This window comes from Pelodiscus sinensis, chromosome 6 (assembly GCF_052426305.1).
Source record: "Pelodiscus sinensis isolate ZL-2025 chromosome 6, ASM5242630v1, whole genome shotgun sequence".
NCBI lineage: Eukaryota > Metazoa > Chordata > Testudines > Trionychidae > Pelodiscus > Pelodiscus sinensis.
The window spans coordinates 88,389,488-88,413,855 of record NC_143057.1 but is presented as its reverse complement, the minus strand read 5'-3'; the positions used below and the strand labels follow the sequence as shown (position 1 = coordinate 88,413,855).

Here is a 24,368-nt window from a genome sequence, read left to right as displayed (position 1 = left end):
TAATTTGCATTAAAATGGCCACCATGTTTTGCCGACTCAGCATTTTGTCGGCAAAAAGTGGCAGTCTAGAGGGGCATCTGTCGAGAAAGGAGGCGTAAGGGATCTGTCTAAAAAGGCGTTTTCTCGACAGATCCCCCTGTAGACTGCTGCTTTTTGCTGACAGTGCTGAGTCGGCAAAACGCGGTGGCCATTTTATGCAAATCAGGTGCGGAATATTTAAATCCCTGCCTCGTTTGCAATGTCAACCTGCCTAATCTGCATCCCTCTGCTGACAGAAGGATGCAGTCTAGACATACCCATAATGCTTGAATGATATTTATGTAATTTAAATTATTTGAATAGATCATAGTAAGTTTAGGCTTCAACATAGCTTGCCATAATTTCCAATTTAATACGTTTTCTTTAAAAACTGATGATCTGTGCTCCCCTCAGTATGTTTCTGTATTGTGTAATTGTTGTTCCTTCCATTTCTTACTCTCCATCTTTCTTTCCATTTGCTCTCCTTCCCCCTTGTGATCCTTGGTGTTCCTGATCCTAGTTTCTCTACTCTGTTTTCATTTTCTCTCTTATAAAAGTTCATTCTCTCCCTCACTTTCCCTCATCAAACACTTCTCCCATAGACGTTTTACTACTTTGCTTTCCTTTTCTTTCTTCTTCTAGTATTCACTCTGCCCTCTCCCCCACTATTCCCTCATAGTATCCTTCCCAAGGCTTTTCTTACCAGCCTTAATGGTCCCTAACCCTTAATGGTCCCTAACTGCAGAGTTTTGCACAAAGACTTACGGAGTGTCCACACTACAAGTGCGTTTTTGCACAAGACAAAGTACAGTAGATCATCAGAAGACAGGGCTTTTTGTGCAAGAGCTATTCCTCTTTCTATGAGGAATAAGCCTTTTTGCGCAAGAGCTCTTGCGCAAAAAGGCATGGGTGGACGTATAACAGGGGTTTCTTGCACAAGAAAGCCTATGGGAAAAAGCACAGGTGCTCTGATGGCCATTCATAGAATGGCCATCAGAGCTTTCTTGAACAAGGACGTCCATGTCAGCGTGGATGCTCTTGCGTAAAAGCACATGGCTGTGTGGACACGCTCTTGCGCAATAACTTTTTGCTGACTATCTCGAGCAAGAAGCCTGCAGTGTAGACGTAGCCTCCATGTTTCCAGTCATCTCCTTGTTCTAGTATTCTCCTCAAGGTAGTAGAGGAGTCCCTGCCAATGGTTCAGTCCCAGGCAGCACTACATAGGGAACAGCAGACCTGGCTCTTTCTTTTTTTAAAAAAAACTAATCAGGCAAAGTTGGCAAGATGACCATTGTGAGAAAAAGTGGGACTATGCCACCACTCAATTATACTTATGGTTCCATGTGTATTACACTTCCTTAGGAAGCTGGCATCAGTGTGGTCAGTGGAGGTGCTGGCTTAAGGTAACTCCTGGCTTAGTTTTCCAACAGCCTGATGGATAGTTTAGCCTAGTGGACAGGTGGAGGTGAAGGGAAAACTGTTTCCATTCCATGTACAATTCTAACTTTGATCCAAACTGGAACAAAGTCAAAACTTCCTAGAAAGTTACAAATGAAAAAAAAACAAATCAGGATAATGGAAACAGGCTGTCAAATCATTCTGAAGATTATATTTATAGGTTACATTTAATATATTTCAAAGTTAGCCTTTTATCGGGTAAAATATTATGTAAGTGAAAATGAAACCAGTCAATGGTATTTGTTCTCTGTTAAAAGTTTTCATTAAAACTGAAATGATCCCATAAAGTGCTTTGATTTCTACAAAAGTATTTTCCAGTGGAAATCTTTAATCAGCAAGTGGCATCCATGCTAGTCTTGACTAAGGAGTGTAGAGATCCCTCTTTATCACTGTCTCAGTGATAATTATCAGCACATCTAGCCTTATCAACTTCACTTACTCTTGCATTGCTGTTGTTGGCTATGTATGAGGGTAGCACTTAGGGATCCTAAACTCCCAACATGCATATCACAGAGTCCTAGAGCAGTTCTTAATGTCCTCTCTGACAATTAGTTAGTTAATTCAGGGTCTAAGTCTCATTCAGATGTCAGATTAGTTATAATAGGTGTGAAACATTATACTGATCCTGAAAGGGATGTTTGATCTTGATTGGAATGAGCCAGAAAGCCAACATTGGAATTGAGCATTTTATTCCAGTTACCACATGATGAGAGGGTTTGAGAGCAGAGAGGCAAAGCTGCTGGAGTAATGCGGACAATAGTAAGAAAGATGTGGAGGAGAGTTTCGGCTGTTGGGATGTAATGGTAATTCAGAGGTGGACAAATTATAGAAAATGTGTCAATATTCAGTGAGAATCCAGGAGTGAGAGGAGGACAGGAAGGCATTTTGGCAACCTGAAGAGCTCCACAGTAGAAAAGTGAATCAAAGTTTGTTGCATTAGAGTACTGACACACACAGGGCTACTCACTGTAGTGAGCAGAGGAACAACTGTTTTAAGCAGACAGCTGAAGCTTTAGTGGACAGAACTGCAGAGTAACCATACAATCAATTAAAATGTTACCTGTTTGTGTGTATAGAAATATCCTAAAAATGTTTTTCACATAGGCTCTCCTTTTGCTGTAGCACTAGGTGTAACAGTAAGTTTTCTCCAAGATGAACAAACAGAAGAGGAGAATCAAAGAAATCCTCAGTGGTTTGGTTTGGCATAAAACTTCTTTCCCGTTCCTTCTTCCTTCCCTTCTTTCATTTTCTGACGTGAAAGTGGGTAATCTACGTCCCCTTTGGTGGAGATAAGTGCCTGATGTAATACTGGAATGGGAAGAAGAGGACTGTGACAAAAATCCCTTACTAGTGAGTAGTTCCCCTTTATAATATCTAACGTATTGCTGCCTATCCCCAAATGTGGCTGAGTCTCTACTGTGCTAATTATTTCATTTTGTGTGTGTGTGCTTGTTGATTTATTCACTAATTCACCAAAGCTAACTTGCACTGAGTATCTCGTTTCCTAGTGTGGAGTGGTTCTGTTATACACATTAAAATACACTCTTGAGCTAGGGACGTATTAAGATATAAGTATGCACATAGGAGCTACTCACCCACTGAAACCTATGCAAGAAGAGAGATCCTGCTGTCTCCACAATGTTGCTCTCGACAGCTGCTTCACCCTGTGAAATGGCCTGTAATGTCAAAAGAACTAAGGAGTAAAGAATAGAACACCAGCAAAGAGTAAGTATATTGCTGCAGCAGTCAGGGACAAGCATGTAGAGCTGTATCCCAAGATGAAGTGAATACTCCAGATGGACATCAATCACAAAACAAAAAAACCAGGAGTCCAACTGTTAAATGAATCTGATTTTGAACAGAACTAATTTAATATTAAAGTTGAAACTGAAGAACTTAAAAATCATACTTTTTTCAAAGACACTGAAGTATAACTGCACATCAAATGTAACCTTAACGTGGGAACATTTAAGCAATCTTGTTGGTTTTTTCTCAGGGCACTGCACTGTGCTATGCATTACCGAACCATCTCTGAAAGAGTGGCAGAGAGAACTTTTGGTACCAGATGAGACAACTCCCATTAACAGGGTGCTCTGTACCCTCCCAACCCTTGGTGCTCACAATGTATCATGAACACTCCTCGGTGGTACCAAGTAAGCCCATAGTAACATGTGAGCTCTGGTATCCCGGAGCACTGGGGACCGAGAGAAAGAGTTACTGTACTGTCTTTAAAAGTGCGGCATTGACCACTTTCAGTACCTGGCACAACACTACTCATCTCGGGAGTGCTCTGAACCATCTCAACCATTGGTACCAATAAAGTACAACTACTACTCCTGTGTAGTACTGAGTGAGCCCAGGGAGTCACATGACTCTGGTACCCTGAAGACCAGATGGTTGGGGCAGAACCACAGTCCCCATTACGTGGTGCCAGGGCCCTAGTATTGAGCACATCCAGACACCTGGAATCACTTTTGGCACTGGGCCTATACAGCTACTACCCCAGCCAGTACCATCCCTACCTAGTGACAAGTCTGACAGTGGGTAGGAGAAACCTGTGGCCCATTGTTGCAATATGAGGATCTTCCCCAGTGCCATTGAATCAACCCCCATTATTGTGGTATGGGACCCTTAGGGTGTAACCCTATCATAGAATACTAGAACTGGAAGGGACCAAGAGAGATCAAGTCCAGTCCCTTGCCCCCATGGCAGGACCATGTACCATCTAGATCATCCCTCATAGATGTCTGTCTAACCTGCTCTTAAATATCTCTAGAGATGGAGATTCTACAATCTGCCTAGGCAATTTATTCCAGTGTTTATCCACCCTTACAAGAAGTATTCCTAATATTCAACCTAAACCTCCCTTGCTGCAGTTTAAGCCCATTGTGTCTTGTCCTAGCCTCAGAGGCCAAGGAGAACAATTTTCCCCTTTCCTTCTTGTAGTAACACTCTTTTAGATACCTGAAAACTGCTATCATGTCCCCTCTGTCTTCTCTTTTCCAAAGTAAACAAGCCCAATTCCTCAAACCTTGCCTCATAGCTCATGTTTTCTAGACCTGTAATCATTTTTGTTGCTCTTCTCTGGACCTTCTCCAGTTTCTGCACATCTTTTTTGAAATGTGGTGCCCAGAACTGGACACAATACGCCAACTGAGGCCTAATGAGTGCAGAGTAGAGCGGAAGAATGACTTCTCGTGTCTTGCTCACAACACTCATCTTAATGCATCCCAGAATGTTTGCTTTTTTTGCAACAGCGTCACACCGTTGACTCCTATTTAAATTTGTGGTCCACTATGACCCCTAGAGCTCTCTCTGAAGTACTCTTTCCTAGACAGTCACTTCCTCATTCTGTAAGTGTGAAACTGATAGTTCCTTCCTAAGTGGAGTACTTTGCATTTGTCCTTCGTAAACTTTATCCCATTTACCGCAGGTTGTTTCTCCAGTTTGTCCAGATCAATTTGAATTATGACTATCCTCCAAATCAGTTGCATCTTCTCCGAGCTTGGTATCATCTGCATACAGGGCCGGACTGAGGCATGGGCGAGCTAGGCAGCTGCCCAGGGCGCCAACTGATGGAGGGCACCTGATGGCAGCTGTAAGGGGCGTGTGGCATCCCTTACAGCTGCCATCAGGCGCTGCGCACCTGGCTCCCACAGCGCCGGCCCTGGCCAGCAGTGCCCTTCTCCCCACGGCCGCAAGGCCCGGCCTGTGTGCCCCAGAGGTGGGCTCGGGCTGGTCTTGTCTTCATGTTTAATAATTGTACTCTCTGTGCCATAATCTAAATTGTTGGTGAAAATATTGAACAGAAGCGGTCCCAAAACAGACCCCAGTGGAACCCCACTTGTTATGCCCTTCCAGCAGAAATGTGAACTGTTAAACTACTCTTTGAGAACAGTTATCCAGCCAGTTATGCACCCATCTCATAGTAGCCCCATCTAAGTTGTTTGCCTACTGTATTGATAAGATGGTCATTTGAAACTGTATCAAATGCCTTACTAAAGTCTAAGTATGCCATGTCCGCCACTTCTCCTTTATCCACAAAACTTGTTATTCTATCACAGAAAGCTATCAGATTGGTTTGGCGTGATTTGTTCTTTACAAAACCATGCTGGCTGTTACCTTGTTTTCTTCCAGATGTTTGCAGATTATCTTTCCTGACACAGAAGTTCAACTAACTGGTCTGTAGTTTCCTGGGTTCTTATTCCCCTTTTTATCAATGGGCACTATATTTGCCCTTTTCCAGTCTTCTGGAATCTTTCCCAACTTCCATGATTTTTCAGAGATAACTAAACGCTCAGATACCTCCTATCAGCTCCCTGAGTATTCTAGGATGTATTTCATCAGGCCCTGAAGACATCTAACTTTTCTAAGTAACTTTTAACTTGTTTTTTTTTTTAAATGTTAACTTCTAAACCTACCCCATCTCACTAGCATTCACTATTCGGCTTCATCAGACTTCTTGGTGAACACCGAAACAAGTCATTAAGTACCTCTGCCATTTCCAAGTTTCCTGTTATTGTTTTTCCCTCTTCACTGATCATCCATGCCTGACCACCTCATCCCCCCACATTGCCTTCTTGCACGCACACACACACCCCACAGCCATCCAATGTGTCTCAGAGAGTCCACCAGATGGCCTCCTATAGCATAGCTGTCCGGAGCCTCTGAGCAATGGCTGGAGGATGCTTTTTCAGAATAGGAAGAAGGGCTGCAAGGGGAAGCTATACCTCCAGCAAACTTCTTACCTCTACCAAATGAGACTTTCCCACCCCCATCACTAGGTGATTTTAATAACTTTCAGGATCTTGCCAAGAGGGTTGCAGATGAGCAGCAGATTCTTACAGGGAGATAAACATCACAAGTTGGGGATATTCTGCACACCACCACCTCATCCAGAATTGCCCTCCCAGTTAATGAGGTGATTCTAGAACCTACCAAAGTTGTCCCTAGTAACAGAACCAACCAACCAAAAATGACAAAACAAAAAACTCCACATCCCTCAAAGTGGCACATTTGAAGTCAAACTCCAACATTGTGGATGTGATTGATGCAGAAAGCAAACGTCATCATGACACCACCATACGATCGAGTTTGATACAATGGAATACTTGTCAGTGACAAAGCTGTTTAGAATTGCAAATTGCCAAATAAGATTTTATTACTTGTGGGAAAAGGTGTTTCTGGACTATTTACCAGAGACCAAAAAGTAGCAATTTCATACCCTCCTTAAAGAAGATCAATTCATAACCAGATTGGTTGCTAGAGACAACACTGTATGCGGCTGATGCAGCGGCCTGTCTGGTCTTCATGATAATGGTACTCAGGAGGGCTTTTTGACTACACCTTTTTGATTTGCCCAAGGAGATGCAGAAAACTTCCTGTTTGATGGGCCCAAACACTTCAGGGAATAGAAGATTCTTCTTCCCACACTTGGATTCCTGGACCATACTACACTCCCTAGGAATCTACTCTGCAAGGCAGAAAAGAGGATCTCTGTGTCTCAGCCACACCATACCCACCATCTCAGCACTGTGATGAGCTATATGGTAAGAGGACCAGGACTCAAATATGGAAGCAGTTTGCTGCTCATCCCAATCTGCTGTCTTTCAAGCCACCATAGAAACCTAGGGCTGGAAGTGACCTCAGGAGGTCATTGAATCCAGCCCCCTGCACAAGCAGGACCAACCCCAACTAAATCATCCTAGCCAGATCTTTGTCAAGCTGGGGCTTAAAAAAACCTCTAGAGCTGCAGATTCCACCACCTCCCTAGGTAACCCATTTCATTCCATTCTCAGGTAACCCATTCCTCTTCTAAGCACTTCTCATGGTTCAGGCCCTCGACTGCTCAGTTACATCTTGCAGTGTCAGCTGCCACCTACACACTTGCCACATCCCCTCAGAAATTTCCTGGCCCTATTTCACAGCAATTATATCACCTGCAGCATGCGGGTTTCTGGATTTTTTTTCGAAGAGCTATGACATTCAATTAATGTTCCTTCCCCATTCCAACCCTTCTTCCCTGCCCCACTTCAGGGACTCTTCCCCTGAGAACCTACTTTATCAGGAAATGCATCAGTATTTATGCCAGTGGACTACTGCAGGAGCTGCCGGGGAGGGTGCGTGGGGCGGTTACTGCCATTATTTCCTGATTTTAGAAGTGAAAAGAAGTTGGAGTCCTATTCTAGCTCTAAGGGCATTAAACAAATACAGGAAGGCACAGGTGTTCAAGCTGGTTGTGCTGGCAGCCATTATTCCAGCTTTAGAGTGATGAGATTTCCTAGTTTACCTATTGGTCAAGACCATTATCAGTACAGACTACTCCACCCAAGCAGTTATTCTGAGTTTCTCCTCATTGAACCGAAACACCAACTCCCATACAGCTATTGTCATTCTTAGAGCCACCCTTAAAAGCAGCACAGAAACTCACTACAGTGGGACAGATGTCTTTCAAATAGGCTGAGCTCACCTAACACAACCACAAGGTTCAGGGCAAATCGCTCCAAAAGCATGGCATGAAGGGTCACTTCTGTGGAAGAAGTAAGTGCCGGCAGTAATGCCTGCATGCACTTTCTGCCTTTCATCAAGAAAATCCACATGAAGATCATGATGCACTTAATATGCCCTATATTTTACATAAATTATCAAGAGGGTGCCAGATCTTCCTCCCTCTTCAAGGAAGTACTTAGATAGCTGGGATGAGCACACTGTGAAGGATGTACCACTTCCAAAGTCTATCTACCAAGGATCCAGAACGTGACAGCCAACAGTTTGTTTGAATTTGTCACAAATTACTATCATGAGTGGGAACTAAACTCAGGTGCTTTGACACACATTCACCCTTTGGGGAACCTGTACTAGAGATCTCTTTGCTATTTTATCCGAACAAGAAATGTCCCCATTATTGGGCCTGCCCAGGGAACAGTTACTGAGAGGTGCCCTGAACCTCCCATGGCACAGGGACACCTCATGTATCTTTTTCCCATTTTCTATCCATGGCCCTGTTGAAAATTCAACAAGATAATGCGAGAGTTATTTTGCTTGCCCCTTTTGGCCAAGGCAGGTCAGATGCTCTTACCTGACACAGCTGGCAATATATCCTTCTGTTCCTCTTCAGCTCATTCCTCACCTGATCTCTCAAAACGGTGGCCTGCTCCTTTACCGTATCTCAGAGTGTGGGGGAGTCACCAAGCCCTGCACCCCCATCCGCAGTCAGATGTGAGACTCAGCCAGCAAGAAGGTTTATTAGTTGAGAGGGATACAGTGTAACACAGATTTGTTGTTAACAAGAACCAGGAGCAGTCAAATCCAACTTGAAGCAGGGAGGCCCAGAGCCAGCAGTCTGAGCCCCCTCCCTGCATTCTCCCCCAACCCAGAGTAACTCTCACACTCAGCAACAGGTCCCAGCCCTCCAGGCAGCCCCTCCCCCTCCTTTGTTCAGATTCCCAGGCAAGGTGTTGCCTGGTTGCTCCCCCCATCTATGCTCAGGTTACCAGACAGCCTGAGCTATTGTTGTGTTTGTGCTAAGATGGGGTAGCCTCCCTCAGTGAGAGCTACACCCAACCTTCCCATTCCCATCCAGGTACCTGTGCAGCACCCAGGGAAACTTGAGGCATACACAGAGTTGCAACAGAATAGTACACGGACAGTAGGAATCACACACAACAAAGCAAACAGAGCTAACACAATCCCCACTACATCACACCCCAACCTATGAGTCCTGCACCTGCAAGTGTGGCTTTCTTAATTCCCAAGCCTAAAGGCAGAATGCTCTGATAAGCTAAAAGATGTGTTGCTACACAGCCAAAGTTGACTATGCTACATACTTTCCTATAAATTGGAAATCATTCCAAGTTGTTATTCTAAACATAGACCCAACCTCATCTTCCCTCTCTTGGATTTTATATTATACTTTAAAACCTGAAGATATCAAAACTCTTACTTAACTCCATTAAGGTACATCTTGCAGTGAAAACATCCTTCAACCAGCAGGTAAATTCAGTGTTTGCTGATGCGTAGCTACCTTAAGGATACCGATAATCTCTTCCCATGGGTGACACCACCCACTTCAGCCTAGGATCTTAACCTAGTTCTCAGGGCTTTTGAGTCTATGGCAACTTGCTGTCTAGCACATATGTCCATGAAGATAGAGGTACAAGAGATGGTTAATTTCTAATGCTGCCATCTCAAGTAGGCACACAGGTGAAATACTACCCTGGTGGCACACTCACCATTCTGAACCTTTTTAAAGACAAAGCAACTCTAAGGCCATATCTCAAGTTTGTCTCTACTGTCTCTTCATTTTCCATGTGAATTAACAGATCCATCTCATTGGTTTTTCCCCAAAACCACTTTGAGACAAACACACAGCATATGCAGAATCATCTCCATGTTGTCACAAAGTCTATCTAAATGGGTCTCTGGTTGTGTAAATCACTGTTATCAAGGACAAATTGTGCTTCCAGCCAGAGTCCACATACACTCCATGAGGTCAGTTTCTACCTCGGGTCACATTCCTTACAGACATTCTTATCTCAATCTGTAGAGCAGTAAATTGGGCCTCTGCCCACATACTCACATAACATGGTTATCACCAAACATTCAGCCCCCAATGCCATCTTTAACCATAGTATTCTATATAGTAGCAGACTCTACTCCAAAAAGTGAATATAGCTAGGCTGCTTGGAAATAGTGACCATATTATAATAAAATTTAACATCCTGTGGTGGGAAAAACATCACAGCAGCGGCATTTTATTTCAGAAAGGGGAACTACATAAAAATGAGGAATTTAGTTGAACAGAAATTAAAAGGTACCGTGCCAAAAGTAAAATCCCTGCAAGCTGCATGGGAACTTTTCAAAGACACAATCATAAAGGCCCAACTTAAATGTATACCCCATATTTTAAAAAAAAATACAGTAAGGGAACCAAAAAACTGCCACTGTGGCTTGGCTTAACCAAGTAAAAGCAGCAGTGACAGATAGACATCTTTTTAAAAGTGGAAGTTAAATCCTAGTGAGGAAAATAGAAAGGAGCATACATTCTGTCTGATGAAGTGTAAAAATATAAGAAGGAAGGCCAAAAAGGAATTTGAAGAACAGCTAGCAAAGAATTAAAAAAGGAATAACAAAACTATTTAAGTACATCATAAGCAGGAAGCCTGCAGACAACCAGTGGGGCCAATGGACGACTGAGATGCTCAAGGACGATAAGGCCATTACTAAGAAATTAAATGAATTTTTGAACTGTGGTTTGTAACCTATCTTTTAAAACATTTTCAGTACCAAATGACTGGAAGCTAGCTAATGTGATGCTAATCTTTAAAAAGGGCTCCAGAGGTGATCCTGGCAATTACCTCTAGATCCAGGTACTGGGCAAATTAGTTGAAATTATAGTAAAGAATAGAGCTTTCAGACACACAGATGAGCATAATTTATTGGAAAAAAAAAGTCAACTAGTCTACTGGAATTCTTTCAGGGCCTCAACAAGGGGGATCCAGTGGCTATATTTGTACTTAGATTTCCAGAGACCTTTTGGCAAGATCCCTCACCAAAGGCTCTTAAGAGAGTTGTCAGTCCATGATGGGACCTCCCCTCTTATCCCATGACAACTGGTTAAAAGACCGGAAACAAAGGATAGGGATAAATGGTCAGTTTTCAGAATGGAGCGGTAATTAGTGGTGGCCTGAAGGGGTCTGTATTTGCACCAGTCCAATTCAACATAGGTGGTCTGGAAAAAGGGCTAAACAGTGAGGTGGCACAATTTGCAGATGATACTAAACTGCTCAAGATAGTTAAGACAGTGAAGAGCTTCAATATCATCTCACAAAACTAGGAAATAGGCAACAAAATGGCAAATGAATTTTAATGTTGATAAATGCAAAGTAATGTTATATTGGAAAACAGAATTCCAATTATACGTACAAATTGATGGGGAGTAAATTATTACAACTCAAGAGAGATAAGTCTTGGAGTCATTGTGGATATTTCTCTGAAAACATCCAATCACTGTGCAGCAGAAGTCAAAAAAAGCAAACAATGTTAGGAATCAAAAAAGGGATAGAAAATATTGTATTGCCTCACTATAAATCCATGGCATGCCCACATCTTGAATACTGCATACAGATATCTTAGCATTGGGAAAAGTTCAGAAAAAGACAAAAATGATTAGGGGTTTAGAATGACTGCGGTATGAAGAGAGATTAAAAAGTCTCTTTTCTAAGTTGAAGAGTCCTAGTCTAAGGGAGGACACAATGGATGTCTATAAAACCGTGACTATGTGGAGAAAGTGAAGAAGGTAAAGCTATTTACTTGTTTCCATAACGTAAGGGCTAGGGGACCACCAAATGAAATGAATAGGTGGCAGGTTTAAAATAAAAGGAAGTACTTCATGCAGTGCACAACCTGTAGAACTCCTCACCAGAGGATGTTTGAAGGCCAGAACTTTAACAGGGTTCTAAAAGAACTAGATACATTAATGGAAGATAAGTCCATTAATGGACCTATTAACCAGGATGGATGGAAATGGTGATCTTAGCCTCTGTTTGTCAGAAACTGGGAATGGGTGACAGGGAAGGGATCTTAATGATTATCTGTTGTTCATTGCCCCTGGGGGCACCTAGCATTGGCCTCTGTTGGAAGACAGAATACTAGGCTAGATGGACCTTTGGTCTGACCCAGTATGGCCATTCTTATGAGAGCAAATGCATGGGCTCAATGAGCACTGCTACCAAAAATCTCCAGTTAGAGGTGCATATACACCTACAGTGGAGCAATCATAGGGAACACACGTTTCAAAGAACCATTGTTACTGCACAAGGTAAGTAACTTCCTTTTCTCTTTGAAAATGTTATCAATATAATCTATTTCTGGTTCCAAGCTAAAAAAAAAAATCCTTCCTTCCCCCACCAGAAAACAAATGGGTGAATCTTTTCAAAGCAAACATAAGAGTATTTTGTACATACAGTGCTATATTTAGGCTGCCTGACTTTCCACTAGTCTATAAGATACCTAAGCGCTCACATGCATTGTCAGAAAAATTTTAAATCATGCCAAAACCACAAACTTCAATTTAATGTAAGCATTACATTAGTAGATGCTGTGGACGAAATGATCAGATTGTCATAACATGCACAAAAAGGTTAAATTAATGTTACATAGGTATTCTAAATTTTTAGAATTTCCCAACATTTGAGTGCTTGACCTTGCAATCTGTATAACTCTTAATGCAGAATTATTTTTTGTAACAATTAAGGGAATGACAAAGACACGAGAGAGAAGTAGTCAGTCTACTAATTTGGAAGGAGTCAATATGCATAATATAGCATCTTGGCTGGTTTGGGAAGATTATATTGTGCAGTAAGCAAAGGCAACCTGTATAGAAATCACAAATTGTGTCTATCTTAATTCTAATTCCAGGTCTTTTTAAACCAAGTAATTGCAGCTGGAAGCTTGTTCTGGTTTCACTGCAAGATGTAGATGCTCCCTGGTTCCATAAAGGCATGAAAAAATATAAATGCAGAATTTTTCAGTTTACCATTAATAAGTATCCACTGATGCAATGGTGGAGTGATAATACAAGCACTCAGGAATTTAGCATCTCAGCTAAACTTTACCATTATCAGAGATGAATGTGATAGAAAAGGAAGGCTAATGGTAAATAAGAGTAAATGTTATCTGAGGAACCAAACTGTGTTGATTTGATTTAAAAAGTGGAAGAGACAAACCGTGGATAAAATTGTGTTCAAATAAATATCCTTTATTAAAGAATCATTTTTAAGCACCAAAACTGTGAGTATGTTGTTACATTGAATGTACAAGAAAAAGGTGATTTCAGTCTGTGTACAGGTTTAACTATGAAGTCATGATAGTAAAAACATGAACTACATAAATAATAATTACAGAAAAGCTACACTAAAGAAAGAGCAAAAAGCAAACAGTCAAACCAGTATTTTTTTTAAGTTTTCTGGGGAATGTCTACACTGCATTCCACTTTCAAGAGAGAAATGCAAATACAGCTGAGTGAAATTGCAAATGAAGTGCAAATTTACAAATCTCACACTTCGTTTGCATAATGGCATCTGGGCACTTTTTCAAAATACCCTATTTTGAAAAAAAGCTATCTAGATGGTGTTATTTTGAAAAAAAGCCTTCTTTCGAAATAACCCTTAAACCTAATTTTTTTAAGGAGTAAGGATTATTTCAAAAGGAGGATCTTTTCTTAAATAAACTGGTCTAGATGACATTTTTTTCGAAATAGGGTATTTCGAAAAAGCACCTGGATGCCATTATGCAAATGAAGCATGAGATTAGTAAATTCATGCTTCATTTGCAATTTCACTTAGCTGCATTTGCATTCCTCTCTTGAAAGAGGAATGCAGTGTAGACATACCCTTGATATTGCTGGAAATGCTCACTTAATTTTTACACTTGTTGCTTAATACTTTAGAACACTGAGCATTTTTAGGTATTGTAAATTTGCAGGAACAGTTTTATAATACAATGTGTATTTAAAATATCCATTTAAATAATTGTTTTTTAAAGACTGTCTTAAAGCCAAGCACGATGTGCTAGTGTTTGATTCTATTTGTAATATTGCACAAAGCTAGTGGATTGTGAATCAGTTTTTCCATTTGATTATTTCTCACTTAACCAGGCTAGAAAGTGTCACTTTCATTAACCCTTTATTCATGCATCCCTGTAGTGTTCTGCATTTCACCAACTTCATGGCTCAGCACTTACAAGTATGTAAGATAACTTGTGAAGTAGGCAGCAACCATAAAAACATGTTGGAGTGGTCACAGTGAGGCTGTCCCTATTCACATCTCGCCCCAGTTCATGAAAGTGAAAAGTATCTTTCAAGGGTTGTGAAGACTTGAAAATCAAGCCGTTCCAGCAGTGAATTAAATTGCTGTGGAAACTGAATTATCAAGCAGAACTTGGATAAAAATCAAGACGACTTATTTAAAAACAAATTTTGGTATTGTGCTTTGTATATTTGGGCACCTTACCTACTGAGACAATGAGCCATATGTTCCCAGTCAAGGTTTCTCTTTTAGCAGATAGCTAAGATCAAGCCAGTGGCTATCCAATACAGACAGTGTTTCCTCATTCACATAATTATAGGTCAAATAAAGCCACTAATTTGTCATATTATGTTTAAAAATGGAACATCTGAGCATTTACATGGAGGAATGGAAGGAAGACCAGATCGGTAATATCATGAGGCCCAAGGGCAGGTCTTAGGAGGTGTAAATTACAATAAAGTTCTTTGAATTCCAAGATGTAGATTCACCATTGTCAAAGCCAGAAATTTTGGACAAAGTCATCATTGAATGGGCAGTGCAAAGAATAATATATAACATAACAACACTCACCCCAAAATACATTGGCATACTCAGCCCCTTCCTAAAAATTGTAACATTTAATACATGATGTTTTAGGCAACAAATAAAATTAATTTTGTAGGAAAAATTTAAATTATAGTATAGTTATATGATTAAAATAGCCACTGCTGAATTTTACACAGCATTAGATAGCAGTGCAGGTCAATGTGCTTCACTGTACAAAAGAGCACTTTTTAGAATAAACCTGTTGTCCTATATATTCCAATAGCATTCAATAAATGCAACATGCTTTCTCAGTAAGGTGCTTACAGCTCTTACTGCTTCTCTCTTAGCAATGAGCCTTCTTGTCTGTAACATATTGATTTGCTAACATTATGCATAATATCTTGCTTCATGCTTATGGGATCATTACCAGAAATAACACAAGAAAGTAAGTATATAAGCATTACAATGAAAACATCTGTTTAAACTGCAAGTAACCTTAATTTACAATTTCAGTCTTTGAATTCAGTGCAACAAAAGGAATAAAAGATAACATTAACTAATGAGAGTTTCTGCTTCCTCATCTCAACTGGTTACACATTTCAATAATGAACTGCTCATAGTTTGATTTAACAGAATATAATGCTGAAAGTGAAAGTGATTCTGTACAAAGAATTTGATGAAGTCTATTGAATCCAAAATCCCTGACGCAGCCATTGAACACAGTATCAGATTAAGTTAACTTATTTTACAGATATCTGTTGTAGAATACAAGCTGCTAAACTTAAGAAATATTAAAAAATAGCATTAGAGAAAAACAAAACTTTCATCTATTCTAAAAAGTAAATCAAACAAAATATGCAAACATAAGAAAGTGAAGAACATTAGTCATTTTAATGGATTTTGGGACCACTGTGAGGAAGATACAGAAATTCAAATAAATGTTAATCCCATTCCTGATAAAAAAAACAATATTGCTGTTTATCTTTCATTTATTGTTGCTCTACTAGAAATAAACCATTTTAATTCCTTTTTCTCTCTGATAAATTTTCAGTCCCCAAAATTACGGTATGTACTCATGTTTCCTGAATTTATATGTATTTCAGATTGGGAAATTCCAATTACTTCAGTGGACTTTTCCCTAACCGTTCTATTGAATAAACAAGCAAGTTTTCCTGGCATATAGCATGCACTGTTGATGAACTACAACCATGAAGAGCAAATACTGACAATTTCTAGTGATCATTTTATGTGCAAACTTTTTTTCCCCTCTTGCATACATGTAAGTATAAATGCCATCTCCATAGTGATGTTTGTCATGGTCTCTCAAGTAGAGTTGTTCAAAAAACCTGCTGTCAATTACAGATGTGCCAAAGTAGCAAGGATTGATAAAATTTCTGTAACTCTTGTGAAAGTAATTGGACTTTCCCCATATAACTTCTATTGCAATACCAGTATAAATCCGCATAGAAAAGCCTTGGAAGTGTTTTTATGCATGGAGTTATAAATTACTACGTGAATAATTTTTATATCTTAAATTGGAGAATTGTTTGAAAAGGTGACATCCAGTGACTACTTTAAAGTTGGAGTTTGAATTTGATATAAACTGTTATGCTCAGCATAGCAGCTCTCTTTTGGGTGTATGTACATAAAATATGATATTCCTATGAATAAATAATGCATACAAAGTCAGTCAGGTATCGAATATTTTAACTAAGTATAAATGTAGCAAGGACAGGTTTATTTTTAATCATGAACAAGTTTTCAAGGCAAAGTTGACAAATATGTAGATAAATCTGAGAACTATAGTACAGCACAATGCAGAGCTATTTAAACAGATCCCTATATAAAGATAAATTTGTGGATAAGTTTAGTGCAAGGGGCAGGAACATTATTCCTGTTTTCAAAGTACAGTTTCTCTCAACTCAAGTTTTGCCAGTGTTATATGCACCCTGTACACTTTTGTTTCTTAAAGCAAGAAAAACTGGACATATTTGATGTCACTTTGTTGTTGGTCTAACACTCATATAATATCCTAACTTGCAAATATGTGTTTTATACTATAGCTAAAAATTCATACACTGGACCCCATTTGTACTGATGCCCGTACATACACCAAAGGCACACAAACTACTTACATTTATTATCTATGCTAAATGATTACACATAGTAAATTTTGAAATGATAAATGTAAAAACATAGACGTAATTTGGGAATAAACTTGAACTGTTAGGTCCTTGACAAGTGAATGATAGATATGTCATAGAACTGATGCTATGTCCACATAAAATGATGCCCTGAAAGCAGATACCAGGTACAGAACTGGTGGTATCGCTGAAAAATGTTGCTTATAAACATTCATTTTGAAAATGAATCACTAAAGGCAAAAAGCTCAAGAAGAATGCCTATTAGTGTCAAGTACAGAGTGGCAAATTATCTTTCAAAACATGAGAGATCTTTATTATTTCAGACAATAATTGCAGAACAGTTTCCAAGATCTGAGGTTCATTCTGGTAATAACACCTATTGCCAAGACAGGTATTCTTGCTCTCAACTATTTTAAAAGAACTGTTATAAAAGTTGAGACTATGTGCTCCATTACACAACAGTTGCAATTCATTAATCTGCTTCTAAATGAAAATAAATCCTTCTTAAAATGAGTAATAAAAATTTTATAAAGGAAAAGGGTTAAAGTGGGTCTCAGTATATATTTAATAAAACAAACACTGGTCGAGACTTTCATATAACTGGAGTGTCAAATAATATACATTATAAAGAGCTTTGAACATGATACAAGATTACTTAAACCTGTGTAAGATGTACCTTTAAGTACGCTGGCATTATAAAACTAGCTGCCTGCAGCTATTAGTCATGCAATTTAAGATTATTTCTTTAAGTTCTTCCTGTACTGAAGACTGTACCCTCCTCCTTTAGAACCACATACAGCCAACAAGTGTAGTTTTCAGATGAACAGGTATGATGTATAATTTTTTATAGCCACTAAAGGAAATACTAACTACTAACAGAGAAGCATAACTTTTGTAACTAGTGTTAATGTGTTTAAGTCCTGCAATCTCTTTAAAGAATCTTTAAATAAGAAAGAAAAGATTGCTCACAGTAAACAAACAAGAACAGTTCAAGCTAACAAAACAATTTTAAGTATTATTAAATTACAAAATATTGCTTCTTATCACAAATTTGTATGTATGGTATAATGATTACTTCAGTTCATCTCACCTAAATACTACTGTTTAAAAAACATGGAAAATCTTGTAAAATGTAGGATTTAAGATTATATATGACCTTCTAAAAAGGTGCTATAATATGCCATGTTAAGTGTACTATGTTGTAAACACATACATCCTTAAATACATGTATTCTGTTATGGTCCTTAGACTGCACAGTCATGTGTTATTTTTCATACAAGTACACATTTCTTCGCAGTGAGAAGAACTACTAAAGAGAACTTAGTTGTATCTCTATTGCAATTTTAGCCATTGTGGTACAACCATTAAATTTCTTTCAAGCAGATGATATTTTCAGTGCACTGAAGAGTAGGTTTCATAGCTGTCCTGATGTTCTAACTATATCCCCCAGTAACTTTATCACTGCAGCATTCTTCCCACTTGAAATGTTCCATCACTTAACTGGCCACTAACACAAATGTAAAAAGTGCTTAAAGAATTGGAAAAACATCCTGAAGAGCCATTTCTCATTACAGTTATTAAATGTATATCTAAGCAACTTAGCTTTTTGTCCAACCTTGCACTTGTGGAATGAATAAAAAAATAACTGAAAAACAAAATCAATGTTATGTTTTTTCCACATAATCATTTGCCAAAAGAAACCTTTTTCTACTATGCAGTTGATGGTGAAAATCGCTGGATTTGAATTTTCTGAAATGAAGAGGAAGATTGATCTCCTACTGTGGGGTACTTTTTGTTGTGTTTTTCCTTACTTCAGTGGCTGCTATCACCTATGTTAAAAAAAAAAAGCAAACAAAGAATGACTGAAAAACAATTTAAATCTCAACTGTGCAAATCCTCTCCATTTAAATACATTAAGCAGCATTTTTAAACCCTGACCTAATCCCTGTGTTTTAGAGCCATCATAGTGGCTCCTACCAATCCCAACAACCGGTGTGTGGGGTATAGCCAGGCCAGCCTTCACTGTGCCCTGTAGGTGTTGTTAGCAGCCAACACAAGTTAGAGTAACAATAGGGAGATTGCACTGGCACAAGATGACAGTAGGCCAGGAAAAAAAAGTTACCCTTTCCCTGAGTTGACTGCATTCCTTGGTCTCTGTTGAGAATCTGGGGCCTTATTTTATTACAGTATTTGGCTGAAGTCATTACAAACTTCTGTTTCATGTAACATGAACACTCTAATGGACTCCCCGCCCCCTTTCCCCCCTCCTCTTCCTTTCCCCCTCCCCCCATCGCTTATTTATTTTGGAACTGGACCTTTAATAACTCCACTCATCTGAAGAAGTGTATTGTGCCCATGAAAGCTCATTATACATGTTTTGTTAGTCTTTAAGGCGCTGCTAGAATTAGTTGGTTTTTAAGTTTTTCTTTAACAGAGACAGTTCAATCATAAAATGAAATGCCCAGCTGGCTATTTTCTGAGCATCAACAATTTTCTGAGTGCCACTGCATCTTCTGCATCACTACGATTCAAATGCATGAAACTGACTCAAGTATTGTCTTGTGAGATTTAGAAATTTAGGGAAGACGTCAATGGAAAAATATTATGAAGCAATAAAACAATTTTAATTTTGAAAGCTAATTCTCATACCAAGTAGAACCACTATGACAGACCAGATTTAATTTTTCATGTGTTGTTTAATTCTATGTATTTATAAGTATTTTTCACATTACAATTTCATCTATAGAACTTCTAAAGTAAGTTCTTAAAGTATACAAGAGTTGCTAAAATGCTTAAAATAGTGAATGGATGCCACTTTTGCCTTTCATTATGGCATAACCATAAAATTAACAGAGGATTACACTTCATGCAAGGAAGTATATATAAGTGCTTCAGAAAGTGCAAGAAGGGAAATTTTTTTTAAAGAAAGTTTGTGACTAAGTCTTATTGGAAGACAAAAAATTAATAAATGAGAAATGGAAATTTCAACTCCCCTCAAAATGAATTAGTCTTTAGGTGAATACTATATTTTAAAACTACTATAAATTCCACTTTCAAGTTTCAGTTTTACAATTTGCATGCCTTCTTTAAAAACTTGTATAAATGTTAGTTTCCCATCAAAATTAAACAAATAAAAAAACCCCATTGATACACATCCACTATACTTCCCTTCCCCCCTCTCCCCCAAAAAAACTAAATTATCAATTTTCCAGGAAACAAGTATTCACAGTTTTGCCATTATTCTTCTAAGGAGGAGACACATTCAAAATCAACTAAAGGGACATCTTTCTACTGAGTCAGCTTAGATTTTATTCCAATTTACCAAATTTTCTTAGTCATGGTCAAGTTTTTTAAATTGTATTGCCCTCAGACCACAGATATAAAGGGAGATCCCTTAAACTTGTAGTCATTTACTCATTTTTCTCCCTTTTAGTTAATTCCTTTTTTAAAAACCATGAACTGGATTAATTTAAAGATACTTTCTGTATCTCAAACAAACTATCTGATTTAGCCTTCAAGCTTGAGGAATTAATGTGTAAGATTTAGTTTATGCAGATTTAAGTGAAGATAATGGTTTGATAATATCTGTAAGTATACAATGTATGCCCATTAACAGTATAAAATACCTTTCTGTAATGCATTTTGCCCCAGAAATGTAATTTTAATCAATAATGTCATTCTTTTACAGGTCTTGGCATTAAACTAATTTTCTTGTACTGGAAAACATGCTCTGAAATTTCTGCAGTAGACCATTATTTAAAGTACTGTGCAATTAATTCTGTTAATTTATACATTCATAAAGTAGGGTCATGTCTGTGAAAACAGTAATTCAATAGAATGGCTTAAACATCTTTCTGTCTATTGCTCTTGCAATAAGATTGTTTTATACAATTCCTCAGCATAGCATAGCTTTTATAATTTTTTTTAAACTAGGGATGTAAAATCCCAGTTAATCAGTTAACTGTTAACAGTTATGGTGATGCTTATCCATTAATTAGTTAATCTAACATCCCTACTCTAAACACCAGCCATTACAAATCTATCCAAAAAATGTTATACAATTATATCCCTCAATTATTTTTATGGTCAGAGTGTCGTGGGGAGTAAAATGCAAAATACCAAATGGTGTGTAAATCTGGAGTCTAAATTCCAAACTATTCTGCATCTTCAACTTACTACTTTCAATAGAAGTTAAAAAAATCTATGTCAGGACTGTGTCCTTAACAAGGGAAAAAGATCATAAAATACAGTCTCATTGTGAGAGTATTTAAGGTTCAGATAACATTGGCCTACAAAAGATGACAACTGGTACCCTATCAATACCTCAAATTAAAAAAAAAAAAAAGATTTTGAGGGAAGCAGTTTACATTAACCTGTTTATCAAAGGGTATTCGTCCCAAGAGGGAAAAAAATGGGGGGGGGGGGGATTTCAAAAGACACAATTAGGCTTACAAAACTACTATATAAAGCCCAATCATAAAATATGTTTGGTGAAATGTCTAGGTGAGAAACAGAAGAATAAACACACTAAAAAAAGTAATTCAACCTCACACCTTTTTTATTAATGGTCATGGGAAATCTTGAGGAACCGAAACCTGCAATCGTGAACTGAATGATAGTTTTAAGGCAGGTGCCAGATTGAGTGACTAACAACTGTAGTGAGAGCAAGATAGCCCTTCAGATGATACCAGCTTTTGACTAGGCATTCCACCAGCATGCAAGTATATCTGCACCTCTGGGTTAAAATGGTTTCACACTTTTTATCAATAAAGCTAGATCAGGAGAAATACAGTAAAAACAAACAAATGTGATCAATTAGTACGTGTCTCTGTCTCGTGCAAACTCTACCAATGAGAAGGGAAGAAGGTAACTGACTGTTTTTCTAAAATTTAGAATAGGATATTAAATTGACAGTACAATTTATTTAATGGCTTTAATTTAATAAACTTGTAATCACAGTAAAATACTATAGGTTGTTTTGCTTTATAATAGCTGTGGTACTTGTACTAAATGTTGTTTCCCAGCTGTGGCAGTGTCTGAAAAGTTCTCAATACATAGTAATGCATTACTGCTTAATATTTAATACACAGATTGGGTATTTTTGCTACCACAATATGTGGGTTGAATGTAATATGTATTATTTATTTCCTTTAACCAATTATAAATCTTCTGAGTGTCCATTTTAAACAAGTTTTTGAAATAATTTCTTTAGAGACCCGTGTACCCTTCTCTTTGATTTGGATTTACCAATTTACTTACAAGTATGTTTATTTTAACCTTTTCTTTATATTTAAATATGACCATCTCCCATCAGCAGATCTGCTGCAAAAATACAACACACTCAGTCCAGTTCATAGGAGCAACACAAAAGAATCCATGTCTTTAGGTTACCACACCATCTTAATGTTGAAAACTTAGGTCCTTTGGCTATTTCTGCATGTTCTGATCTGAATTTACGGAAACTAGCCATCTTAAGTCAGTATTTGTATTGTATCTAACTACAATACCTGTAAATTTGTGGAATATTTTATTAACAGTAAAAGTCTAAATTATACTGGTTTATGGTTTAGGAATCTATCAAAAAGCCAGCCACCCAGGGTAACCAACAACTTCATATGCTTAGTAGTCAGATCTAATTTTTTTTTACTTGTAATTATTTAGCCTCAAGCAGGAAACACCGGATTTTTACATATTAGAAAATACTGGGATATATTCACGAGTGATTTTGTTGTTATTTCTGAAATCCCTTTTCAATCTTACAAGGTGCAGTCTCTTCAATTTACTGAAATGTAAGTTTTCTGTGAGGATAATTTTTATCACTGGTTCAGCAAAAAATGTTCACAAAAGCAACAGCCCAGAAAAAAGTTTCCCTTATTATAAGCTTAATTAACTCCCAGTTAAACGTGCATGATTCTCAGCTTGTGCATGTGCACGTTTTAACCAATTTTAGAATGATTTAGGCACAATTTAAAGTCTACTAGACTTTCTAACCCAAGCTTAGCAGGTATTCCTAAAAAGCATCAAATTTAAAATGTAGGAACTTTACAGGTTAACTTTCCCAGTCTGTGCAAGGCAAACTCTCCTCTTCATCTTCTGATTCAGGTGATGCCTCCTTAATCCTCCGCAGTGCTTCATGGATGCTCCGTGTTAAGGGGTCAGTGTCAGGCAGAATTGTAAAAGACTCTCTCAGAACATCCTTCTGTACTTTCTTCAGTTTCACCCCTTTTCTTATCTGTGCCAAGATATTATTGCTGTCATCTTCATCAGGGAAAGGAGGGAGATTTCTCTGTTCAACCTTTCTTAGATGAAAACTACCACGCTTCAAGGAAGCCAGCACCTCATCCATTGGGGAACTCACTGCAGTGAAGCAAAACACTGAGTTAGTCTTACATTTAATATATTTACACATTTCAACAGCTTCATTTTTATTTCCAATATGACTAAAGCTGGTTACCACAGCAATTTTGCATTCAAAATAGAGGGAAAACAATAAGATACTGCCCTATGATAACTGTTGGTAAGCTCTATTTTCTAATGCTGTTTTTATCTTCAAATATATTTTCCTCTATTGGAAGAAAGAAATTATATTTGTACTGTGAACACTGACTCCTGAAAACCAAGTAACATCAGCATATGATATAAAGAATGGCTACTTTGGTAGGTAAGTTTTCCTGCCTGCGAGAATCAGTTACAAAAATCAAAATACATTATGATGTCTATTTCTTGTGGCTGAAACGACAATAGTGAGCACATAACTGCCTGGACTGCATACTCTGTCTAATGAAAATACCAAAAGAGAAACTGAATTTTTAGGACAAGCTGGTTTATGTCCACTGCTTGTCTTCTACTACAAGCCATCAGGGAGTAGCAGATGTGGTCAGCTGCAGCTTCATATTTTCCCTCACCTCCAATCTGAAAGGTGGCATATGGGCCAGTGGATTTGCATAGAATTATCCCCAGGCTACTCAAACCTTCTCAAATACTTACTGCAAGCAGAGCAATTGAGCTTTAAGGCACAGAGTAAGGGGCCTTTACAGTCTACCTGCAGCTTTATTCCCCTGTGAAACAGAAACTAGTATTTCAAATGCATTTTGGTTTTGCAGAGCTACAGACTAAGAGTCCTGAATTCAGGCGTCAAAAACAAAATAAAAAGCCCAGCATAGTATTCTGAATACAACGAGAACTAGCTATGCACCTGCATGTTCATTCTCCCCATTTCTCCTAAGTTTATATTTTTAAAACAACCTTTTTTACCCATTTGTGAATTTCACCCATCCTTTCTGGGTTTTGGATAAACATGAAGTTTAACCAGTAAACCAGCTGGGCAAAAGTCAACATGGTTTCTGTAAAGGGAAATCATGCCTTACTAATCTATTAGGGATCAAGGGGTTAATGAAGGTGTGGACAAGGGGGATCC

At 38.3% G+C, this 24,368-nt stretch overlaps 2 protein-coding genes across 2 annotated transcripts in view; one reads left to right on the top strand and one right to left on the bottom strand.

The window, feature by feature from the left end:
- HOMER1 (homer scaffold protein 1) overlaps positions 1 to 16,048 on the top strand; it is a 168,949-nt gene extending 152,901 nt beyond the window's left edge. Inside the window, exons 12-13 of the transcript XR_012904870.2 lie at positions 2,738 to 2,826; positions 15,911 to 16,048. The gene's annotated coding sequence lies outside the window, so the exon portion shown is untranslated. The remainder of the gene's footprint in view (positions 1 to 2,737; positions 2,827 to 15,910) is intronic.
- The window catches only part of JMY (junction mediating and regulatory protein, p53 cofactor), a 143,011-nt gene continuing 131,856 nt past the window's right edge, over positions 13,214 to 24,368 (bottom strand). The window contains exons 10-11 of the mRNA XM_006119180.3: positions 22,998 to 23,308; positions 13,214 to 18,780 (exon numbers count right to left, since the gene is read on the bottom strand). Coding sequence (XP_006119242.3) covers positions 23,001 to 23,308 — 308 coding nt within the window. The 3' untranslated portion in view covers positions 13,214 to 18,780; positions 22,998 to 23,000. The remainder of the gene's footprint in view (positions 18,781 to 22,997; positions 23,309 to 24,368) is intronic.